The following is a 25,668-nucleotide window of genomic DNA, read 5'->3' as shown; positions in this document are numbered from 1 at the left end:
AGAGTCCTTTTTTGTTCTCCTTTGTTGCCAAGCCACATCTCAGCTCCATTTGGAGCTGATCAGCTCTTGGATAAACGCACATGTCGCATGGTGGTCTTGTAATCACTGCTCACACACAGGTAAATTTGGAGAGCTTGGGTGGTGTTGGGAAACCTGCTGGACATCTCTGCCCTTTCACAGGAGTTGGGAAATGGCTCCTGGGTTTCTCTGCAGCTGGGGCACTTACCCTGAAATGGGCATCACTGTGAGCTGCTGCTTTGTGGGAGAGAACAGCCAAGCACCAGCGGCACCACGGTGGTTCCATCCTCAGCTTCGAGATGCTCTAGGCAGAGCTTTAAGGAGGGCTTAAAGCTCTCAGAAGCTGCCCCAGGCAGGGGCTGGGAGCTCTTCCCTGGATGCTCGCATGAGCACCACTCTCTGCACCTCACTCGCACAGGATTTTCATCACCGCTGTTGGGCAGAGCCTTGCTACATCTCCCCACCCTCAGTGTTACAGTGGAAACACTCCCACCCAGCGCTTGTCTCGGCTCCTGCCCAGCTCCCGCACCAGGGGCTCTGGTGCCCTCTGGTGTAGGCAAAATGGCACTAAGGTTCATCCATGACCAAGTTTTGGTCCCATTCCTTACAAATTGCCCTTTTTTGGGAGGCCAGGCTCACATCCAATGCAGTGAATCCAGGAAGACAGGGCAGGATTTGGCTCCCAGCACATCAGCCCTGTTCCTGGGCTTGCTTACCCCACCCTCCTCCCTACACGGTGTGGCACTGTAACCTCACTGGTGAATCAGATCTGTGTCCTGACATGGAGAGAGATGTATCCCATTGTCAGGAATTCCTTAAAAACACTCATGCATTTTATACAGAACACCGAGCCTGGAAAGCAGCTCAGCCTCACTTTTCTGAACTGACTTACTGCACCTGTCATGAAAGACAATTTGGTCACAGCAAATTTGTCACAAATTTGGTTTTACCTGCTAAATGGCATGTCTGGCCCTGGGTGGCGCTTCTACCTGGCAGGAACCGTGGTGGAGCCAGAGCCAAAGGCTGGGACACTTGCAAGGAGCTGCCCTGTCACTCAACAAGTGCCTCATTTCACTGCAAAACTGGCTGCCGGCCCAGATGATGCCTGCTGGGATTTTACAGGGCTGGGACTTCACCGTCCCATCAAAAGGTCCACCAGGATTGTGGACTCTACTTCCCAATGCTTGTTCCTGGCATCTCCACTCTCCACCATGCCTGGAGAAATGAGCCTGAAATACTGCATACAGTAAATGACCCAGTTGGACAGAGCAGTCTGGTGCTGCTGTTGGTAGAAAATCTCTCCCCAGATAGAGTGGGAGGCAATGCCAGACCTCACAAACTGCAGTTGGCATGGTTACCTGGCTCAGAATGCTTTTGGTGGCATTCATCCATGACCTGCTCCCTGGCAGCAGAAGGACAGTCAGGCTGCAGCTGTCAAGTGTCTGCAGCTGCTGAGCACAGTAACTCCCCCAAAACTGTTGAATAGAAAGCATTTTTTTCAGATTTAAAATGTGGAAATGGCTGAGTGTGAAATACTTGAACCTATGCAAAGTGGACATAACCATCCTATATAACCAAGACATGGCTAAGCAAGGCCATGGAAACAGCTTCTGTAACTTCCTCCAATCCCACTGCCCTCAAACACATGACACAAAAAAAAATTATTTCTGTCTGCTTTCGCTGTATTGGCAGAGCCTGTTCTTCTACACACTGTCAGATTCTGCTGAATTCCCACTCCACAATTTAAAGCAAAAAAGAACAAACTAAGGCACATGATTCCATGCTGCACCCTCATGGATGGCCACACCCACATTCACAAAGCAAAACTGTAACAACAGAAACTTACTCCTCATGGTGACACAGAAAAACGTCACCCATTATGTACCAGTCCTGAGTTAAAAGCATTTGTTCAGCTGCAAATGTAGCGTCTTTCCAACAAATGCAAAACAGCTTTTTGGTGGTAAATAGCAGGTATTTATTTGAAATGAAAAAAAAAAATACTTCAGTACCTGAACTATTGCATTTAATCATGTATTGTTGTAATTGTGTTACTCTACCTTTTTGCATTGGAGACAAATATACAATGAACATTCAGATATCACAGATTGCACACTAGATAGTAAATCGTCAGGCCTTTTACGTAACCACCAAAAAACAGATATTGGATTCTGCAATATAGTACAAAATTCCACACTCCAGTCTTAGCCAGTTATCTTCAATTTACTCCTGATGCTGTACAAATAAATGGCCATTTAACTAGGGCTTACAAGTTAATAACAGGACAAAAAAAATATACATTGCACTGACACAAAAAGTCAGCTGTGTTAATAGTCATGCAACAAGTAACCAAACTTGCTGAAATTAAAAATACTTTCTAAAAACAGTTTTAACTGCATAAGTATTTTATACACAGTTCATTTACCGAAACAAAAGGAGTCTTTAAATGATACAAAGCAAATATAAGTTTCTACCAATTTTATACATAAGAAAGTGCAAAATAACTTATCTAAAGTGTTTTGCTATTGAACTGATGAATGTTGGCTGGAGGCAGCCAACCCCCCCTCCAAAGCATGACATTACAGTTGCACACTACATACGAATGTTAGGAGTACATGGATAAGTTTACTACAAAGAACAAGGCAGGAGAAGACATGTGAGGTACTTGCAGAGAATACAGTCTACTAATGTTAGTGTACATGAGTATATTTTTGCTCAACAGATTTTTACATGGAAAACAAAGCAAGTATTTGCATTAGAAGCTCGAATGAAATGGAAATAAACCCCACTCCCACGTGAACACCACAGCTGCCCACAGCACCAGCTGCCAGAGGAAATACAAGCAGGTGTGTTTGTCCCCCTCTGCCTCCAACAAGCAAACACGTAGTTTTTTGGGAACAGAATTAAGTCAGAGGGCTGTGGTGGTTTGCTTGCAAAACTTAAACTGGGCCCAGCCTGCACACTGCAGAATTTGTAAGGAATAAGGGTTTCTTTAGTGCGCTGCGAATGCCACAGGCACGGAGCAACACCTGTACAACGCGTCTGTGGCCGACAGCCCCATCCTCAGGACCCCACAGCAGGACTCTGTCCTGGCTTCAGCGCTGAATCACATCCGTGTTGTTGTCATAGCCTTGCTTTTATTAGGGTTTAACCACGTGGCTGTACAAGCTGCAGTCCACAGAAAAGAAGGCTTCCTTCAATTTGGGGGTGATTTGGAAATCTGGAGGCAAGGGGAAGAAAACTGTGGACTCAAAGGCATTTAAGAGTTGTTAAAACAGCCTTTTCTTCAAACAGAAAACGTTAAGGCCACTAGCCTGTCTTCTGAACTATGCTGGTTTTGCATCATTTTGGGAAGGGTGAAGGCAACATTAGAGAGAACAGCTGAACACAGAAATTCCAGTGCTCTGCACATGTTTTTTACTAAGGACCTCTTCCTGTTTTTAGGGTCAAATCTGCCAGGTAGCCAGTAGTCAGTGTAGCTACTTGACCATCACTCTTTGGATCCAAAATTTGGGTCAGCTAAGCTCAACAAACCTGCATTTACTCAACAGTGTGCAAGGGCTCTAGAGAAGCCTTTCTGTTCATTTGGGGACCTAGTATACATACCAAAACAGGAATATATCTCATTTTACAGACCAGCACATACATAATAAACAAACAAGTATCAAAATACATATTTAACCTTCAGTGCATAAACATGTGATACCAGGGTAAATACTAAGTGGTCAGAATTAACAAATTCACTGCTAAAAGCTCAAATCAAGAGAAGACAGGGGTGCCCCCACAGTGCCAGGGACCCTCTGGAAGGAGCTCACCCCAACACAGAGGGCCTGGCATTTCTGATGGTGCAATTCCAACAACAATGCTGGTTTTAAGGATTTGCTGTCCCAGTGCCAGAGCCTGCCCAAGTAATTTCAAGTGAAGGATAAACTCATCCCTTTGAGTGACAACATTCACTCAAGTACTGTCAGAGCCACCTGTCTTCTGTTGGTCTGGGTCATATCCTTACCTCTGTTTAAAAGAGTCCATTGTGAATATACCTAGCTCTAGATCAGTTTGTCACCCATTTACAAAATATATACACATATGTTAAAAAACAAAACCAAACCGACCACCAGCCTGCTGCCCTCCCTCTCCCCCCTCACCCAAACAAAAACCCACTGGCAAGACCTCATGCAGAAATTGAGTCCATGGGCCTATCCCAATCCACATGCTCCAATCCCAGCAGATATCAGTGTCTCTACTTCATCCCATATGTAGTGCAAAATAAATGACAGAGTAGTAAAAAAATACTGCAATTAAATTCATCTTGAAACTTAAAAACCATAATGGAAATCTACTGCTGTCCTCAAGCTGATGGCATGTGCTGAAAGACAAAGAGCTCCGAGGAGCATTTCTGACAAGCAAGGTCACCCTGCTTTAGAGCAATGCCTGTTGTTCCAAAAAGGTTTTTTGCAGAGAAGCTACAGGACAACAGTGGTTAAATATTATGCACAAGGAATTAATTCTGTACCTCTATGCAAAAGCCAATTGCTATTGACTAAAGAAGGTAAAAGCTGGTTCTTGCACTGCATGAATCAGCTGCTAATGAACAATAAGTAATTAACAAAACTGCAGCTCTGACATATGTATAAAAGAGGCCTCATTAAATATGAACAACACTGAGGTGGTAAATAGTTCGGTATAAAATGCAACACAAGTGTACAATTTAGTTCCTGGTTATCTTACAGCTAGAATAAAATACTCCAAGTTCCTATTCTCAAAAATGTTTTCTTTTGAAAAAATCCATGTAATTCTATGAATAGCCTCACTTAAATTAAGATACTGTGGGCAACTGAAAGAACAAACATGCACAGACTGGATTTTTAACAGAAATACACATAATGCCTTTGAGTTTTCTGGTTTTTTCTTTTTTTTCTTTTTTTAAACATTCGTATTTAAATTGATAGATGAGATAAAGATGCCACACAAAGTACAGTGGTTAATCTGAAGTCCCATGTAACAGGCAGTTAAGTTCATATTTAGATAAAAAGGCCATTATACCTATTTACAATATACACAGTTGCTTGCGAAGAAGGCAGATTTACAACTATCTTCTAAAAAGCCTTGCCCTCCCCTCCCCCCAGTTAAGATGACTAACTCTACAAAAACAAGACAAGAAGGGGTGTTTAGGATAAGTGAGGATTTTCTCGACAGCCACATCAGCATGGGCTTAGGGGCTGCCAGTTCTGTTGGATCTGTGGTTATTAACCATGTCTTCCTGGGCCTTGCTCTTCTCCTTACGCTGTTTGCCTCCTCGCCTGCCTTCTGTCAACACAAACCAATGCAATGATCCCTTTTTACTCTTAGTGCTTAGAATGCAGTATAAACCTAAGTGTAAACAGACAATATTCCAATTCCTTCCAATGCTCTCACTGGGTCCTGGAGTGACAGCAGGGCTGGATGAGGTTTGCCAGGCCTCCATCAATTTCTGGGCCCCTCCTCTGAGCCCCGTTCATGCTGCAGGTTGTAGAAGCAGTTCTGGCACACCCTGACCGGTGATGAAATCTTCAGCCGTTTGATTTCTGACTGAAACCGGCTACACCTGTGGAGAAAAAAAATCAAAACATCACTGAACACAGGTCCTCTCCATTTCTACCCATTTTCTATTGAGCTGTGGGAATTACCACCATGACTTCAAACAACAGGAAACTGTTCTAACTTACCTTGACATGGAGATGCAGTGCAGTGTGGCAGAAGTGGAATTTAACTCAAATGATGACCAGAGTCAATGCAATGAGACTGTGACAGATAGCTTAAAAATAGCTGTTGTCACCAGTTAAGATTCAGAAACATAAAACCACAAATGTCATCTCTGACCTGGTGGATCAGAGAGGAGACTTGCACTTCAGTTTGTAGCTAAGGGGAGCTCACACACATCCCCTATGTCATACATTTTGTCTGAGGCTGCCTGCTAGTGGCCCCTAAATCAGCATCCTCACAGTCCTACACACAATTTAAGCAGCCTAAATCTTTCACCAGAGTTGTGAGGTATTTCACAGCTTTACCCCACCTAAAATCCTGTTTGGAAAAAGAGTCCAAAGGAGGCTGTTGGCTGCTTACTTCTGGCAGAAGAGCTGTCCACAGTTCCTGCAGTGGTGCCGCCTCTCGGTGAGTGAGAAGCGCACGGTGCAGCCCGAGCAGCTGTCGCCGCCCTCGTCCTTCACCCAGTGGTCGGCGGCGGACCGGCCCGGCTGATCGCTCACTGACCAGCTGAACACCCTGCCCCGGCTGTCCCCGATCAGGATCCTGCTGTGATCCCTGCAAAGGAAAGCAAAAGCATTCCAGCTTTTTTTTTTCCAGTACTGGCATGGTAACTAGATTACCCTGCTCTGAGAAATGGAGCTGCAGCAGTCGGTGTAACGCAGCACAACTGAACAGTTCTCCCTCTCTTTCGTCTTTTTATCTCAGTCCTTGAAGAAGGCTGCCCCAAACAGAAGCGCCACAAAACAGCATTATGAGCAATAGTACCACACTGCCTGCTGACAGCACCAAAAATGTTTGAAGTCCTCACGTGTGAGTTACTCACTTGGAGATGCCGAGCGCAGTGATTTCTGCTGGGTGTGCGTTGTCTTTGCGATCAAATGCCGTGTGCATAGTTAGTTTGCTTCTGAACACCAGCTGACGCTCCCATCTATATCCTACAAAGGAGTGGGAAGTGGGAGGGGGATAAAGCAAATCTGTTCATTCTCATTTTTGTTCCCTCCTCCCCCAACATACTTGTAACTGCAACTTTGTAGTAAGGACAAAATCTCCCTCAGAGATTCAAGTTTTTCTCTTTTTCTATAACATTTCACTCAGCAATAAAACTCAGCGCTGTGCACAGTTTCTTTTACCTGGTTTGAGCTTGCTGTAGTGCCGTGCTTCAGCATAGCTGGGGTGGGGGTGGTTAACCTGAGCATGGGGATGCATTTTTGCTTGTCCCTCTGAATAATTCACAAAGATAAATCCATCTTTCTCATCCAAGCTGAGCTGGTCTGACCAACGCCTGGAGTCATCGGAGCCGCTGTCTGCTGACCACGCTGCTGCCGCTCTGGCTGACGATGACCGAGGCCTGTGGCTGGTGCTGCTTGGTTGGCTCTGGCTCTCCTGCACTTTTGTGTCCTGGCCTATGCATGGATCATCTGCCTCGGAGTCACTGCTGTCCTCTTCGTGGGCTTCCTGTCCTGGATTGGCACAACAGGGGACAAGGTGCTGTTAGTGAGCCTGGTTATGGCCTAAGCCTTTTCCTTATTCTGCTGCTGCACTGCCTGCAACCCAACAGGCACCAACACTGCTGAGAGAGGGACACTGCATGCAGGCATCTCAGAGCCTTTTCAGAGGTTCAAATCCTGCCAGGAATCACACCATTCATATTTTTTACACTTTTTTTCTGTTGCCAGAGAATGATACTCCTTAGCTGAAGCTATTTCCTACAATAATCCCTCTGAGGAAGGCTATGATAGACAAAAGGAGCAAAAAACTTCAGAAACACTCAAGCTGGCAAAACCTTTCAGCAAAACCTACACAAGTAAGCACAGTCAGCTATGCTGAAACTCTGACTGAAAAATATGATGCAGTCTCATTAACGACAGGACTTGTTAATGCAAAAAAGCAATTTCCAAAGACATTCATACTCCAAGTGACACTGAAAATAACCAAAAGCTGTATTTATGTAGTAATTACTAATGATTATCACGAGATTCGGATCCAAATCCACATCATATCTTCTATATGACGATGGCAAGAGAAAGATAAGATGGCTAAAAGAAACAATCATAAAGCACAGACCAAAATCTTCCAAGAGCAGAAAGGGATATCATTGCTTGTCCTGTTTAAGCTGTTCCATCAGTAGGTTTAACTCGGCTGTTATGCTAGAATTCCATTTCATACTAAAAATATCACTTTTGGACAATCCACTGAGTGTGCCAACAGCCGAAATAAAACACAGAGAGAAGTTCCACCTTCACAAAAGGAAAAAAGCTACAACAGGGAACATTTTTCCTTACTTACAGTATTACTTCACTTGTAATATGAAACTACCTTAAGCAAGGTGGTGAACACAGAACTCAGATGCTCTGTTCATTGTGTCCACTGGGATGTCTACTGCCCTCTGAGGTAAAATCTCCATCATTCCACTCTGTACTGCATAACTACAGGACTTCACCTACCTATGGCAAAGATCAGATACAACAGGGAAACACCAAGCACTTGTCAGGAGACATACCTATTTGTGCTTCCTGACAGTCCTCTTGCATTTCCAGCATCTCCGCAGGTTCTGGAGCTGGTGTTTCTGGTACTTGCAAAAACTCCATCCGCCAGAACTGGAGGGACAGGGGATAAGCAGAGTGGCACTTACTGAACTCTTGGCTTTTTCCTGAGCTACTTGTAGAGTTAAAATGGCTTAGTAGAACTGTGTATTCACACAGGTAGCATGCAAGGCAAGTCCCATCTCCATACTAAATCCTGTTTTTAAGGACTAGAAGCTGTAAGAGGACATCTGTGTTCATGCCCGAATACACTCCACACAGCTGTCTGACCAGCAGACTCTGGTCAAGGCTGTGCACAAAAGTACTGAAAATTGAGTTAAGACAATTTGTAGTGATCAGAGATGACACTAAGTTTCTCTTTTCTTTCTAGGCAGCAAAATGAACTGTCTCAAGGTGTGTGAAACTAAAATGGTGAACCAAAACACCAGTCTCCAGGCATGAAAGCTGGTGACCAAAACAGCGCAGGAAGGAAAATGTATGCTCTGCTGACTATTGCTGGTTACCACATCCCAAAGGGGGCATCAAAAAGGAGGAAGAATTGTTCAGGTGAAACTCCCAAGTACAGCAGGATTGCTTTTGGTCCTGGCCAGGACACTGCTGTCCTGGATAGTCACCACTTACCTAAATACTACTAAGGCATAAACTTTATTTTCCAGGCAGTGATTCCTGATACTTACCCGGACAACTCCATCAGAATGCCCTGTTACAATGACGTTCTGAGTGTCCCACTCATTCATCTCTGACACAAAGCAACACATTATTTGCTGGCTTCGGCCAGTGAAGGTGTTTACACTTGCAGTAGGGCTGCCATTAATGCTCCACACATGGATGTAAGTGCCAGCACATGATACAATGTCTCCCTGCAAAGACAAATAACACCTAAAGATTTCAATACAAAGTTGCAGGTATTCTTCAGCAAAAATGTATGTTCATTCATAAGCCAAGTTGAAAGGCTGGCACTTTTCAGGGAGTTCTATTCAAGGGGAGTCTGGCCAGTTTAAGAAACCTTTAGGATTATATGCATGTTTTTAAAAAAACTTCTACCTAGAAAACCACACTTAGTAGCGACCTATTTATTCTATTTACAGCACAGAATGAGCTGACCAATTCCTTCACTTTTCTTAGCATAACAATCCAACAGCCTATTTTTATCACTTTCAGTTTCCACAGACTGCTCATATTGACTCTGTTCTTTTTCACAAATATGTACCACCCTAAATTTAATTTTCTTCCTTATTAGGAACAGTCCCAACTAATGCAGAGGGAAACAGGAGCTGCAGTCTGAAGCACTGGCAGTGCTACCACCAGACCAGCAGCAGGGCCTCTTGCTACCCCCTGCTTGCCTTAGAGCCCAGTCTTGTCTTATTTCAACCACTGCATCTGTTCCAGCTGCAACAGGGTCCATCCAGCCCTGATGGCCATGCATGGGAGATGGATAAATAGTGACATCTACCTCACAGAACCACCAGGGACAGAAGCTTTCAGGCTATGTCTGTTTCCACCACAACTGGCACTGCATTTTCACCCCAAGTATCCCCTGCTTCCTTTAAATTCAGCTTAAGACAAGAGAAGCCAACCAAGGTCATGCATCAAAAGCTTGTCTTAGCTCCTGTGGCAGGTCTGGCAGCTCACTTGGAATGTCACACTAACTATACTGCTTCCAGCACTGTTAATAACCTCTTCTGAGCTCAAGCCACTCTGCATGGAATGCAACCACCCATGGCTCTGGACAAATGACACAAATTATTCCCTAAACCAGTTGTTAATCAGTTTTCAGATGAATTATACAAATTCTGCCAAATTAACAGAAGAGCCTAGTGGGTTTTTTTTCCGTTGGTTTCATGATTTCCTACTCTTGCTACTGTTCCCACTGCAGCCTGGTAGACACAGTTTGGTTCTCACCGTTAATTCATTTATACAGAGTGCTGAAATTGGAGCCCTGTGCCCTCGGAGCTGTGTCAGGAAGGAGAGCTTGTTCAGATCCCAGATGATGCAGGTGCGATCCCGGGATCCACTCACAATTATGTGATAGGCCAGCGATGCCGTTAAGCATGTGACGGTGTCAGTGTGACCAAGCAGTGCCTGCAAAACATGAGTCAGGACCGAAAGTAGGTATCAGCAGAGACCACAAAAATTTCACATTAAACCCTCTTACCTGAAAGATTCAGATAATGTAACCAGAATATCCTATCAGAAGAGGCAGCCACCTTGTAAGTCTTCAGTTGATAACTATTTTCATAACTAAAAATGGTAAAAGTAGTATCTTTTTCAATTTAAAAAGAACTCTGACAAAACAAGGGTCTGATGTTAGATCCTTCTACTGAAGAAAACCCCATTCTGCATCAGTAGCCTGTTTATAAAGTCAGAAAGTTTTCCGGGCTGCACCTGAAATTACATTCTGAAAATAAAAGTTAATGACTCCTATGGCAACTGCTGATGACTAAGAGACAACAAAAGAGATAAGAAAGAGCTGCAAACAAAAAGGCAAAGTCAACTGGAAAAAAATAGGAGCATCTACTCACACTAGGCCCTATTTTTACATTTTAGCCTTAATCTAACTATTGGAAAAAGAGTCTGAAATACAGCCAGATTACTGCACCTTACTCAGTTAAAATAAAACTTGCTGAATACAGAAAATGTATTCAAATACACTGCCCCAAAATTTAAGATACAATGTTTCATTTTGTAAAGCTTTTAAGTAAAACACTTTAAAAAAGGAGCTTTGGACAGTGGACTACTGTACAAGGGAAGTTATTAAATAATTCTCTAAATTTCTTTTCATAAATTTGAGGTAAAGACTTCCTCTAAAAAAAGAGTCCCACTGTTGAGATGCCAATGGAACAGTGACACAACCTATAACAATGATACACAGCTGCTAGAATATTTTGACGAAGTTCTGGTTGGGTTTTTATGATTACATTTGATGGGTTTGGGTTTTTTTAGTAAACACACAAAACTTACTCTGCATTTAGCTGCAGCTGATGTTAAAGCATGGGTGCTTGTTTCAGATTAAAAAGTGCTGTAATTAAAGTAATTAATTTTTTTTTAAAAAGAGTAAAATTAACCTTTAAGGCAGCCTCCTTTCACTGTCTTTCCTGACAGTTTTTAGATGGGGGTATTACACATAACACTACAGAGCAGATAATTTCACAAAACTCACCTGTATAATTTTGTTAACATCATTACCAAATTCCTTTTCTCTCCAGAAAGCTCCAGGTGATCCACTGTTCTTAAAAACAATCCAATTTTAAAGATGCATTTTTCCCACTTTCAGTACAGATTCCTATCTCAACTACTCCATTCTCCAGAGATCTGCTGGACTCATGATTTCAAAGGTGAGCAACACTCATTACATCATTACTTTGATCTTATGACATTAATCTACATGAAAGGCAGTTTTATTGTATTTTACCTGTTTCAGTGTAAGGGCTTTAGCTTTTTCTTTGGAGACACCCATTTCCCACACACATACTGCTGTGCTTGTTCCTCCAGTGATAACTAGTTTGGGGTTGGGGCAAATGGCACACAGGATCTGACCCCATTCTGACAAGCATTCATAAACAATCACGGCCTAAAAATACAGAAATCAAATAATTACTTGCAGAACTAGTATTTTGTAGAATAAAAAATAGAAGCCTGTCTGCCATGTTGCAGTCATTAAGTCACTAAGACCTGGTAAAAAACTACTATGAGTTAATGTTATTCTGACAGTGCTCTGATGAAGATCCTCAAGAGGAAGCAATAAAACTGATGCAGCAGAAGATTATTTCGTGCCCATGTGAAATAAATGTCCATTGTTTTTCTTTTTCACCATTGAATACTGATTGCTGGAACAAATTTCAGATTACAAACCTTGTCTGACTCATAGGTACCCAGTCTGCAGCTGAGGTCTGCATAGCCCCAGGCAAATGTTTTATTCCACGTGGGGGGGATGAGAACCTTGTTCTGTTCTACTGCCAGAATGCCTTTATCAGTACACACGATCTGCCCCACAGGCTCCTTGAGCTCTGAAAGAGAAGATGGAGTTATGTTTTATTGCTGGGAGAAACAAATACTATTGGATCCCTTTAAGTACCTGCTGCTCTGCCAGAGCAAGGTCTCTATAGTGGCTGTTTATACATTCTTTGCTTCAGCTGCAGTGATGACAACTTTTGCTCCATTCCTAACAAATGCAGAGCCAAAAAAAGATTAGTGCTTTCTAATTTCCTGACTTAGAGTCTTCTCTCTAAGCCCTGCTATGCCCCATTTAATAGAATGTCCTTCTCTCTTTACAGGAGGGAGCCACAGATTCCTTTACTCTCCTAGGAAAGAAATCCCTGTATACCATTTAACTGCCTTGCAGGCAATTAAGTTTTGTTCAGTCTGATGTCAGATAAGAAGTCAAAAATCACTTTCTTTTGTCTCAGTGCAGCTACCAACACCACACTTTTCTGCCAATATTCTTTATATTTCTCAGCACTGTGATAAATAAACCTTTTGCTGTGAAACTCACAAAACCAGGGGCGATCACTGGCCCAGAAACAACATACTCTGAATGTTGTTTGTTAAATTAAAACTTATAAAGAGATGTTTGGGCTTCATTTAATCCCTCTATTTAAAAAAATGTCACATTAAACTGATGCAGTTATGGTGTTTCCCAAGTTCCTTTACGGTCTAAGAACAATCATACAGCATTAGGATATTCTGAACTTGTCTCTCTCACAAAACTATGGGCAGTAAGAATATTAGAAATAAGCAAAAGATGGACAAGTACTATCTTGCTGAAACTCTGAATGCTTGGGCAAAGAAACAGCAATAACTACTGTGGGTTTAAAGTTTACCTTTCACTGGGGCAAGAGACGGCCGCAGATTGTCCAAATGATGGAAAAAGATCTTGTCACCTGTGGAACCAGGGGGCACAGAGGTTCCCACAGCCTCTCCGTTCAGACGGCTTCTAACACGCTTTGGTGGGTGGGGTTTTTTGAAGAGCTGAAATTCATCAAGAAACTAATGATCATCAAAAATTACAGGTTTACAAGGGCTTTACAAGCTTAAAAAGATCATAACTACATCTAGTATTCCTTCTAAAAATTCTGCAGGTCAGTAAATGTTACTTTACTGCTCTCAGTATTCAGTAATAACTCATGGTGAACATTTCAAAGACCTTCAGCAAACAATATGAAAACCAACAAGGAGCAAAGTTGCTCTGCCCCCTCAGGCTGTGGCATCTCAGTACTCTCATGGAGTCTGGGAGAGCCCTCTTCCAAACACACCACCAGCTCTGCAATGTTTTGCATCACAACTTTTTAAAACACAGACCCAAACTGCCAGGCACAATACTAGTGGAAGCGATAAAGAAGATGCATGTTACTTCATGCAGGAAAGGAGTGCAAAAATGCACAGCAGCTGTGTCACTGAGAGAGCCTGCCCTGGATTCCTCATGGAAAATAACAGAGGGGAACAGCAAAACTCTACATAAAAATGTGCTCTAAGAGCACTCACCACCAACAAAGCCTTAAGGAAGTTTTGAGTTTCCCAAGTTTATTGCAGTCAATTTCCTCTAGCAAAGCATCATGCAATTCCTGGTAGATTTCACCACAGGTTTGTACCTAACTGGCATCTGAAGATTCAGGCAGAGCTCTGGACTCAGCTGCAGTGTTCTTCTATTGCCCTGCTCTCTGTCCCAGTCCCTGTCTGTCCATCTGGCTTTAGCTGGGCCATGTCTGATCATCATCACAACACAGGGACTGGTTATTACATAAAAAAACTCTACAGCCACTACGTAATTAGATTATTGAGAGAGAGCAAGGAAGGGAAAGGAGAAAAGCCACAGAAGACAGATGAGCAGTTCTTAGCCTTCCTTCCAAGCAATGAAAGACAGGTCTAAGTGGGTTGCCACAGGAAGTATGCTGTGGCTGTCCTGAAACATTTTGTGCTGAGTTGAGTTGAGAATTTCCAATGCATGGCTTGAGTTCTCAGCAAATTGCTGATATCTGTGGCTTCCACCAGATCTATGATTGGAAATACTCACCAATGACATTTAAGATTTTCACTGAATAGCAAAAAACTCCAAAGAAATGCCCAATAAAAAACCCAAATAAAAACAACCAACACTGAGACCCCCCCCAAACCTGAACCCCTAGATTTAATATTACATTGAATTATTTAATATAGTCTCTTGAAGAGAACACAAACTTTAAAGCTACACCAAAAATGGGTCTTTATAGCTCTTTAACTGCAGCCATCCTAAAAGAGTGAATCACCCATGAGACTGGGGTAAAAAAAAAGGAGCAGAAGTTATTATAGAAATTATTTTATTCCAGTGCAACTTCAAATACCCTAGCACTAGGCTTTACATTGAAGTTGCATTTTCACTCCTTTCCTATGACTTTGCAGCATGAACACACTTCCCTTTTTTTATGCTGATCTTTTAAGTTGAGCCATAATTCAAGTTGGATTAAAAAAAAAATTCTTTTTTTTAAGGAGGTAAAGGAGGAAAAAAGACATTTCTAATCACACAAGCAAAGCTCAAAGCTGATGTTTGTGTAATTTATGATGGAAACATACATGATTTCATAGCACTGGAAGAATATTTATGAATAAACACTCCCAAGAAGTTTCACTCCTAAAACATCTTCTTGTTTTATATTAACACATTTAAGTTAGAGTGTTAACTGGAAAATAAGAATTCTACAAAGGGCATACCTGCTTTGGTATCTGTCCAAAGTTATTAATGAATCCTATGGTAGCTGTCTCCTTTAATGGATCATTGATGTTATATATGTCCACTTGTCCCTCATAGAAGAGATGGTGAAAGACATTTACAGCTTCTACTGCAGCAGGACCTTGCTGTTTATAGCCAAAGATCAAGTCAATCCACTCATGCAGGTGAGCACTCACAAAGTCACATTCCAGAGCCTGAAATTCAGAAGACATGCATTAAAATGAGACAAATTGCTCATTGGTTCAGTTTACTACACTTCCCACAAGGAAAAATGCAGAACATGATTTGACATGTTTTTGTTACGTTTTGATAAAGCTTTTCATTGATGCAAGTCTTGCCTCAAAGTATTCTGTAGCCAAAAAGGAAGGCGAGGGAAATGTTCATTCTACAGACCTTGGCAAGAATCAGACATCAACCCTGAATTCACAGACTGGCCTGTGACTGCACAAATGGATCTTAGATTAATCTGCAGTGTAAAGTCCCAACAGACATTTTCTACTGTCACCATTAAAATTCAAATTACCTCCCGATGGACTCTGATAAACTCACGAGGATCTCCTTTTGCCCACGGAGGGAGTATTACATCACCAAGTTTAGTGCCATTTTGTTTACAACCTAATAAGAAACAAAAATAAGGAAAAAATTTGGACAGAAGCACTGAAACTGAACTGCAACAGCAAAGACGAAAGAAAAGTGAAAAACAAAAAACAATTTCTAATATCGTGTATGAACAAAGGAAGTCACTTCAGTCTTTCCTTTAAAAAATGATCTTTGTTTTAAATGTCAGGCAATAAAACATGTAAAATTCTGCCTCAGTTGTTCACGTAAGATTGCTTTCAGCAGAAAGAATCCAAATACTCCTTACTAAGGCTTCTGAAGAGGAAGACAGCATCATATCATAGAATGAAATGGTCATTTTACTCCTGAGAATAGCCTGTACTCCTGTGATGTGTAGCCAAATTCTCATTTCCTAGCAGTGCAGAGCTAACTGATATCCTCTGCAAGCTCCATGCCCAAGGATACTGGTAATTCCCCACATGTGTTTGTGGCCTGGGCACAACACATCCACCCTGCTCTGGACAGTCCCCTTCTCACTCTGGACATAAAATAGTGGCATGTTGTGATCATCAAAAATATATTTAGTAAAACACTTCAGTTATATTCTTGTTCTGTCACTTGTTGTCAAGAAACAATTCCATACTTCCTATTAACTCAGAGGAACACCAACAAATTTCCAACTTTACAGGGACACACAAAAAATAAGTGCAATGCTTCAACAGAAACATTACTTGCATCACTAAACTTCAAGTATTTTTTTCTTTCCACCTGAAAGGAAGAGGAGCAGGATTGCTACAAATTACCCCAATCAAAAGTATCTCAGTGTTTGACAATTGTTCCTAAAAAAACCATTTTCTACTGTTGGTTCAAATGCTCAGTGAAGAATTTCCTATGGTAGCAGTTTAAAATTATCAGATTCAAAGATAAGTGGACAAGAGCTCAATATTTTTCAGTAATATCCATATTCTTCTGTGTAAAATATAGCTGGGAGAGGTTTTGCAGGATGTTCTCTGGGTTTAGCTTTTCTTTTTTTGCAAGGTTGTGCTTCCAATCTCTTACAATGGATTTTGAATAAAGGCTTTGAGGCCAGTAAAACCTATGATTTGATTAATCTTTATTATTGCTATTAGATTCACAGCACAGATCTCAGAATATAAGAGCTTAATGCCACTGTTAAGAGTGACATAAATAAGTAACATGCATCTCCAACAAACAGGTCTCTTACATGACCTCCTGTTCAATAATCACTGTCACAAAAGCTATGACAATTCAAAAAATCTTTAGTAATATTTTCAAATGAAGTTCTGAAAGTGAAGATTTGTCAAACAGATTTTGAGAAGCTTAAAAAAATAAACAACTAAGATGGCAAGCATCATAATGGAATATGTTACATGGAGAAAAATGCAAAGCAGAGAGACTTCAAGGAAAATATTTTGAACTGGTAGAAAGCCCAGAATTGACAAAAAAACCACCACTCCAAACAAAAATACTTTCAGGGACTGATTTGGCATTTCTCATGAGACACTTTGTATTAACTGCTTAAAATGAACACTCACTGCTTGAGAAAATACCTGAAGTCTGTCTGGCTCTGTACTCCCACCCACAGCGCTGCTATCAGGCTCTTTCTCCTTACCTAGGTCAAAATTGTTGGAATTGAGCAGGAACTCGGGGAGGTAGAAGAACTCTGGGATGAGCTCCTTCACATCTGCCATGTTGTGCTTGGAGGCGGAGAACCAGGCCTCGCGCACGCTGTGGAACATGCGGTCAGCCAGGTCAAAGTGACCGCCCTGCCGGTCAGAGAGAGGAGCACATCAGTGTAACAGCATCCCTCAGTATGGCAAGCTTTGCCAGGAAGGCAAATTAGAACATCCTCTGACAAATGAAGGCACTAGAACATAGCACATTTCTTTCTCTAACACAACCAAACGAATCAGCTGCCTTACTTTCAGGTACATGATAACAGAAAATACAGATACACATATTCAGAACTTTAAGAAAAGAATCTTCTGTCTGATTTCAAGTCTAGTCTCTTTCAGAGAAACAGCAAAATACTTTTCACTATAAAACTTGTTTTGGTTTTTGTCTGCTGATACTTTGTTTTGCATACATTCAGAAAAATGGTCAAAATACAACTGGAAGAAAAAAAAGGTGAATTCCATCACATCTTTTAAAAAGAGACATCAAAAACTTGCCAGGCAACAAGAACTCTGCTAAAAGGTATTTCTTCTATGACATTTGCTGCAAAGCTGACTGATCTTATTTCCCAGTGATGTCTGAAATACACAGCAGACAAGAAACTCGAAGTGAGGTGATGTATTTTTTACCTGTAACCTTAAGAAGATCTGAGTAAAAGGCTCCATCCGGACAAGATAGGAAGCCACGATCATGGCTGAGGAATAGTGGGTCCCATAGTGATAAGCTGGGGTTTCCCCTGCAGATCAAAAATTATAAACATAGGAGAAATAAAGTAGTTAGGTGACAGAATCAGTACTAACGGAAAAAAAAATTAACACTGAATTTTAAAGTAATTAAAGTAATTACTCTGTGGCCTTGGACACATTCAAAATTGGAATTTTTAATTTTCATTCTCAGATGTCTGAAAGCTTCATGCTTTGTCACTTGAGTTTGGGCTGCAGTGCAGTAGCCCTAGTTCAACAGGGTTCTGCAAAACAGTACTGAATGATTACTAATTTTTTACTTTAACTAATTGAAATGTTGCAGTGCAACTGCCGTGATTTCTGCCGAAGAAACATTTTTTAAAAGATTTTTTTTTTTTAATTTTTGGTCTTATTTTTTACTATGGATTTAGAATCTTGGGCAGAAATATGTATCAGAACTGTTGCCTACAGAATTTGTACAGCTTTCACTTTATTAATTTCCTGGCAAAATGTCTGTATAAGAACACTTAGAAAATACTTATTTGTTTCTAGAAATGAATGTCTTTGCCACCTACTGCTGTTTGACACAGAACAGCACTGCAGTAGTTAAATAGGCTGCTCTCTTCAATGAAAGCACACAAGAAAACTTGTCTTGCCAATCACAAAAGTTTTATTTTCAATATATAAGGAAGCTATCAAATCATGAATAGATAACTTAATTGCATCTCATTCTGAAGCTTTTTTAGCTAAGAAGTTGCTGTTTCCTTAGCCAAAAAACCACACTTTAAGATTAGAAAAGAAAAAGCTGGAATACTGTTAATGTAGAAGCATTTGCATTCATTGTACTACTAATTTTCATGCAGCAGCAATCAAACTGTATTAGCAGACACAGCTGGTTGTGTGCCTCATGTGCCTGCCCATTCCAGTCTTTAGAAAATGTTAAACTCATCTAAATGTGCAACTGTTCTGTCTTTGTTTTTACATATAAACAAAGCTGTCATTTAGATTTAAAGCAAACAACACAGAAAGAAAGCCAATGTTTGTTCTAACCTAGTCTTTGTTGGACAGTCACTAAAAAACCATGGAGTTCTGCACATCCATATCCAGATCTGTTTACCCACATTATAAAAAATTCTGTGAGTTCCTCCCATGATGACAGGCACATGTTCCTCTGCTCTTTGTGCAGGGTAGATTATTACTTACCATTGGGATCTTCCCAATCCTTGTATCGCTTCTTGTACTGGGCTAACCTGTCCTCTGTTTGAGCTCCCATGGGCTTGGCCAGGTTTCTGAATGTTTTGGGATTTGTAAGATCCAGCTCCTTTAAAAATAAAACAGACAACAATTTTATAAAACCAAACCACATCCTTTCAACACTGCTGATTACCACAGTTAACAGCACCTACCTCCTAAGGCTGTTATCCCTGCTTTCTACACAGTAAGTGCAGTGTTGGATATGCTTAAAACAGTCCTTCAGTACGATCCAAGAGAGCCAGCTTTATTTTAAATCACATCTGGACTCTGCATAACTTTTGCCCTGCTCTTCTTATCCTGTCCCCAATTCCCCTTAATTTTTTCACAAATACTCAGCAAGCCCCCTAACAATGTTTTATGTAATGGTTGGGTTGGTGGCAATGGCTGTCCACAAAAGCATTAATAGGATGTTTCTCCTTTTTCAAAAGCAAATTCTTTTACTCTGGGGTCAGATTTCATAGTAGCTCCTACCACAGCCTTATGGACAAGGAGGCTTAACATACTTTGGATACTCAGTTTAAAGCTAATACAGACATTTACAGGAACTGCTGCAAGGTAGAGGGGAAAATGTCTCTCTCTCTGGATCCCAGTCCTCACCTGCGCACAGACCAACAACATCTGTAAAATCAGCACAGCCAAGATTCTCTAATACCCTTCCTGTTGAGAAGTGGGAGAAAAAAATAGAAACTTCCAACTTAATAAGAGATTACTAACAAGTCTGACAAGATGTTTTATTTACCTCTGAGTCATAGTCTGCGAGGATCCAGGGAAAGACAGGGTACTGCATGAGGTCGTTATAAGATCTGCCAGCCAGAGTGTTTAAGTGCATCAGGTACTGGAAGTTACTGATTTCTCCTCTCTTAAGAAATACAGATAACAGCACAGTAAAGTTTTCTCTTTACGACAGTCAAATGTCAACCTGCCAGACTGTCAATGTGCAGCCCACCCCAAACACAGAAACTTATTTCAATATTGCAATGCTCCCTCTTCTTTTACTACAGCCCTCCTCCTGCGTTTTCAACAGTAGAACCATTTCCTATTTCATGATAATATCATGAAATACTAAAAATTAAATGCTGAGATACACTTCCTATAACAGTATGTTCCACCTGTTAGAATAAGAGGATGCAACTTATGTGTACTGATTCTTTATGTATCACTACAAACTGTGGACTTCAACACAAAAAATAACCCAACATTTTCATACTTACTTCCCATCTTTGAGTAACAGATTTTTCTCCCACTAAAGTGCTAAGCAAGCCAGACCTAGTGGGAAGAAGAAAGTGAATTTTTTGACTTTGCAGTAAGAGGTGGGTTACATCTTCACAAGAAAATCTAAAATTTCAAGATTAAAAGTTATAAATCGCAACAATTAGAAGAACTATCTCTGATCCTTTTTGTTTTAGCAGTACCTTTTTTTAGAACTCTAAACACACACTGTAAAAATTATGCAAGTTAATTATGCAATTCAGTGCAAGTGGTGGCTGATGAGTAAAATATTTTTAACAACTTGGATAAATCTGATGGCTTCAGCACTCTTAATTCCTTTCAGAATGTATCTGTATACTTATAACACTAATTCTTATACTCTTCAGATAATCCTGACATCAATGTAAGCATAATTTACTGGAAAGCGAGGAGCCACGGAGGTTGTGAGGAACAGAACCACTTACCCTTGCTCTACGCTGGTGTTTGGTCTCTGCCCAGACACCGACTCTGAGCTGTCGGTCAGAGATGGCACCACAGCCAAAAACCTGCAGCAGCAGTTAAAAGCTTATGGTCAGTGTTTCTGCCCTCAGGATGTCATCACCTGAGAAGCAGCATGCATTCAGTACAGTTACAAACTTCCTCTTGAGCAGCTCCACAACATCTCTAACAAAATCGCAGGAGCCTCTTCTCACTGAAGGCATGTAGTGCCTTCTAGTGGCTCACTTCTGCAGCAGTAAGGTGCCAGCAGGCACCAAAAAAGCCTCCACACAGGTATTTGCAAACATTCATGTTAAATATTCTAAATTATTTTACAGTACCTTTGATAAACTTTGTTTCTAACCCCTTTCTGGAAAGCTAGAAGATAGTTCCGCCCATCTCCTGAGAAAACTTCAATTGCAATTGGCTGAAAACAAAGAGGACAAACCCATGTCAACACAAACTTATTTTCTAGTCACTCTGAAGGTCAGGCACAGACCAGTTTAGTCATGCTACATGTGGCACCAAATTACGGTGAAGCAGACTTTGCTTACTGGAACCAAATGTTTTATTTTTGGACCACTGACATTGACTAACATACCCAATGAACCTGGGTTAGTTCCAACAAGGATGCCCAGCCTAAATGCTTCAATTTCAACACAGTCAATAGCTTCACTTCCCAAATACTCATCAGTTATGTATTGATTTTCACTTTTAAAAATTGTATTGTCAAAACACCCCAAATATGCCTCCCCCTATCCAAATATGGTGTCCAAGTTACCTGCAAAAGGTACCTCCTTTTATGCACTTCCTTGATATCTTCATATGCGAAAATGCTGCAAGTCCTTTTGAGTTGACTTGGACCCTGCCTTGCTCCCCTAGGTATGATTGGCTCATGCATCCTGTAAAGGAACATGAACAAGCAAGTGAGAAGTGACTAAAAAGAAGTGAAATTAAAAGAATTATTCAGTTAATTCATATGAGAGTCCAGTCACAAAAACAGCTGATTTTCACAATATACTATACTACAAATTGCATAGCACCTGAGGTCTTCCTGCATCTTACATTATCTTGGAGTTGACTCCTCAAAAACCTCATTGAATACTTCTTGTTCAGCTTCTAAGGATCAAGGAAACTCTCTCAGAATGTACTCACTTTGGAGGCAGTGTCTCAATGTCCCGTATCTCCCTGGTGGCTGTCATGGTGAACCCATCAATGACGTAGAAGTGCTCTTTCCCAAAGAGAAGCAGCCCCTCGCTGGTGTCAAGGCCCTGAACCCGAGCACAGCGGTACATGTGTTGGATCTGTGAGGAAAAGCAGAAGCTTAGGGAAAGCAGGTTAAGGAACACAGGCTCAGACCACTGCTTTGTTAGAACAAGTACCAGACACTGCCTTATGACTTGTACATACAGCAAAAATCCTATCAGTCTCTCTTTTAATCAGACCTAATGCCAGTGACTAGTGACTGGAGAGGAGGTTGGATAAAGCCTCATTGGTATGATATAAATTTATCTATTTACCAGTCTATCCACTTGCACTACGCTACCTGAACATATTTTAGAACCTGCAGTCTACTCAACCATAATCACAACGCTATTTAATGGTATATGTCAGATGAACAAAGTCTGAAATACCAAATAAACAGCATGGTAAATCAACACTGATCTTGAGGATAAAATACTATCAAGGTTTCCTAGTCTAATAAAGGCAACAATTAATTAGGAACAGTATGACAAGTTCTGCACTTATATTTTCACTGTTTATTTTCTATCCTGATCATTACGCTGACAAGACAATAAACTAAGCATGGGCCAGCTCATAGCCTTCATTTCAGGACAAATGAATTATTCCCTTGCAGGCAGAAGGCAAAAAAGACCTAAACAAAACAAAGAAAATGTTTCCAGTACAGTATTTTCATGGTTAGACACACAAAGTACACGTTTTAAGGAAGACAATGATGAAATATACAGATCAAGGAAGGTATGCAGGACATTTATTCATGCTTGGGACACATAATGAAGAAATTCCAATGCATTAAGTTCTTAGTGTGTTTGAAATATGCAGTACCTTCTCTCCTTCTTCAAGAAGTCGAAGCAAAGTTGTATTGTCAGTCTTCTCCTCTTCATCAATTGAACTCCCCTCAACAATTTGATCCTGTGACTGGTCCTGGCTCTCATCGTCTCCTCCATCAGGAGCAGAGCGAGATCGTTTCAGGGGAGGCTTCACCAGGCCTGGGAAAGAACACAGACAGATAAATAAAATCCTGAGACATAAAAAATTAACTTAAAAAACTATCAGCTTTCAAATCACTGACCCAATGCTAAGAGAGAAAAACAAGAGTCCTGCAGGACTTTTGCTTATCTTAATGCAAATGCATGAGAAGATGACAAGCCAAACCATCTAACCTTTGACTCTTGCAATAGTGTCCTCCCCGTGCTCTGGCTCCTGCTGAGTTGTTTCACCCACTGTGTTCTCTTCTATGGCGTCCTGGAAGACGGTGGGGTTTCCGGAAGCCAGGCGCATGTAGTACTCCTTACTGTCATAACTGATGGCTCTCCGGTAGCGAGCGGGTTTCTTGGGAATAACAGAAGAAATCCCTTGGTCAGCCAACTCCTCACTCAGCCCCTCAGACAAGGTGTTTCAGGAACAGGGTGTGCAGCACAGTGCATGCCCATAGAGTGTTTTGTGCGTGCTCATACACCAACATAGACAGGAACAGAGACTCTTCAGGAGATCTGATCTGTTGGCTAATTTGCAAGAAGCTACAGAGCCACTCAAGCAATAATGGGGTTGCAGAAAAGCCTGCAGATAAAACTACAACATGGGGAATAAGTGTAGCCAGTTATGAACTGTCATAAAAGGCTGGGATTTTTGTGCTTAAGACTGATTGCTCAGAAGGCCACTTTATGATCTTTTTACTCCCTACCAACATATGCAGTTTATTTGTTAGCCAACTGACTTCTTTGTTAGGCAGTAATTTGAATAAAAAATTGCCTCAAGAAGATATACAGTGATGTGGAAGCTGGTATGAACAAAAAGTACCCAGGGATTTGCTTTAAGACTCAAAAATTCTTCAGTTGCCTCTTTTTAGTAAAGTTTCTGATGGCTTACAGGTAGTAGACTGGCATGAGAATATGCATGTACCTGAAGCGATTATTTGAGAATTGTTTGTACCTTTGTGTGGTGTTTTTGGTCTTTTCTTTTGGTGGGGGTGGGGGGTGTGCTTTGTTGAGTGTTTGTTGTTTTGGTTTGGGGATTTTTTGTGTGTATGGTCTTTCCTTCCTCTTTGCCTGTCCCAACCCCCATCACAGAATGTGATTACACAGAATGTAAGAATGTAATTCTTATATTCCCTACTTAATTAAGGAAGAAACATTCAGAACAGAAATCAAACTAGCTTTATTAAAAGTTGATGTTGGGGATGATAAAGATACTAAGATCAACAACACAGAAATTTATTATTCAGGTCAAATTGGCAGCCCCCAAAATCAAAAATTCAAGGCACTGTAATTTAATTTGCTCACTTATGTTTAATCAAGTCTTCACTCCTTATCAGCACAAAATTGCCACTTAAACAATGGCTAAAACATTTGTGGAAACAACTTTTGTAAAACTTATAAAGAGAAATCCTTTATAGCACTGCTAAGGTGAAGAAAGGAAAACAGTAACAGTTTATATTAGATATTCTGTATAATAGAATTACTTGCACTTACGTGAATTAGTTTATTGTTGAAGGTAATTCAAAATGAGTGAATGCACGTTACACACTGTACTTAGTGATGGGCAAGACTGTGACTCTTAACAGAGAAAGGCATAATACTGGAATGCTTGCAGAGAAGCCACTTCCAAGAGTGTCTGTTCTTTTCAAGACAGGATTCATATTTTTTAAGCAAATGTGTGTATTTTATTAATAGCAAAACATAGAAGTCAGCTAAGACAAAATTAATTTGGGCTTTAACAAAATTCGTCCTTTAAAGCCTATTATGGCCAAAAAGGAGAAAAAACACTTCCCAGATCCTTTCTTAGAAGGAAATACTTTCCCAGTAAGTGCTTCCAAGTGATGTGTTGCCCATTACTAAATGTGTTCCACTGACCAATAGTTTCAGGTCCCAAAGCCACGACACTCCACACAGTGAAAATGGTAGCACAGCGCAACACAGCCTGTTAGTGTGCAGCAAAGAAAGGGAAGGTCTACAGAAAGTTTTATTAGGTGAAGGTTGAGGACAGCACAGTAACGTCATCTAATGTAATTACTGAAAAAGTCCTTAGGTCTGGAATTATTTACTGAAAGAGGAAGTTGAAAGCCAAACCTAGAAGCCTTGTTAAGACTGCCTAACATGCAGGAGAAGTTGTATTTATTTTACATTCTTTCGGTCAGTGTACTTGTTTCTTTACCTTTTGAGGAATGGTATCATCAGATGTCTCAGGAAGTCTGCTTGAGAAGTCAGACTGGAAACAGGGCATCAATTACATAAGCATCAGAGAAAGAACACTTTTGAGAAGAATGTATGATGGCATGTTCTCTACTTCATGTGAGTTAGACTGTCACTACAGCTACAATGTGTCAGAACACAAGCAGACAAAAATATCTAATAGTTTGAAATTGACTGACATCTATGTTTTCTTTGCTTTTTTTAAAGTACTTTGACACTCAAGCATAATTTGGGGGAAAAGAATCCTGCATGCATACACGCATGCCTAAAAAGATATAATAAAGACTGCTTCATTTATTGAAAACAGTGCTCCAAAATTAACAGGAACTAACTGCTAAGCTTTCAAAGGCCAC

General features: G+C 40.9%; 1 protein-coding gene across 8 annotated transcripts in view; it reads right to left on the bottom strand.

Moving 5' to 3' along the window:
* Positions 1-1,969: 1,969 nt before the first annotated feature.
* Positions 1,970-25,668, bottom strand: part of WDFY3 (WD repeat and FYVE domain containing 3) — a 156,118-nt gene continuing 132,419 nt past the window's right edge. For 5 of the 8 annotated variants that reach the window (XM_015624781.3, XM_033513386.1, XM_033513388.1 and 2 more), the window contains 24 exons: positions 25,278-25,331; positions 23,288-23,456; positions 22,950-23,113; positions 22,038-22,186; positions 21,664-21,784; positions 21,224-21,309; positions 20,870-20,950; positions 20,408-20,462; positions 19,936-20,055; positions 19,146-19,263; positions 17,889-17,995; positions 17,198-17,351; positions 15,530-15,621; positions 14,988-15,200; positions 13,124-13,271; positions 12,156-12,310; positions 11,716-11,874; positions 10,206-10,385; positions 8,981-9,163; positions 8,261-8,357; positions 6,891-7,220; positions 6,584-6,695; positions 6,118-6,315; positions 5,479-5,599 (listed from right to left, as the gene is read on the bottom strand). In XM_015624781.3, coding sequence (XP_015480267.1) covers positions 5,479-5,599; positions 6,118-6,315; positions 6,584-6,695; positions 6,891-7,220; positions 8,261-8,357; positions 8,981-9,163; positions 10,206-10,385; positions 11,716-11,874; positions 12,156-12,310; positions 13,124-13,271; positions 14,988-15,200; positions 15,530-15,621; positions 17,198-17,351; positions 17,889-17,995; positions 19,146-19,263; positions 19,936-20,055; positions 20,408-20,462; positions 20,870-20,950; positions 21,224-21,309; positions 21,664-21,784; positions 22,038-22,186; positions 22,950-23,113; positions 23,288-23,456; positions 25,278-25,331 — 3,366 coding nt within the window. Of the gene's footprint in view, positions 5,600-6,117; positions 6,316-6,583; positions 6,696-6,890; positions 7,221-8,260; positions 8,358-8,980; positions 9,164-10,205; positions 10,386-11,715; positions 11,875-12,155; positions 12,311-13,123; positions 13,272-14,987; positions 15,201-15,529; positions 15,622-17,197; positions 17,352-17,888; positions 17,996-19,145; positions 19,264-19,935; positions 20,056-20,407; positions 20,463-20,869; positions 20,951-21,223; positions 21,310-21,663; positions 21,785-22,037; positions 22,187-22,949; positions 23,114-23,287; positions 23,457-25,277; positions 25,332-25,668 lie in introns of all 8 variants that reach the window. The other 3 variants (XM_033513387.1, XM_033513389.1, XM_033513384.1) reach the window with 2 other exon arrangements.

This window comes from Parus major, chromosome 4 (genome assembly GCF_001522545.3).
Source record: "Parus major isolate Abel chromosome 4, Parus_major1.1, whole genome shotgun sequence".
In the NCBI taxonomy this organism is placed as follows: domain Eukaryota; kingdom Metazoa; phylum Chordata; class Aves; order Passeriformes; family Paridae; genus Parus; species Parus major.
Note: the sequence above shows the minus strand (reverse complement) of the source record. Positions and strands in the feature narration are given on the sequence as shown.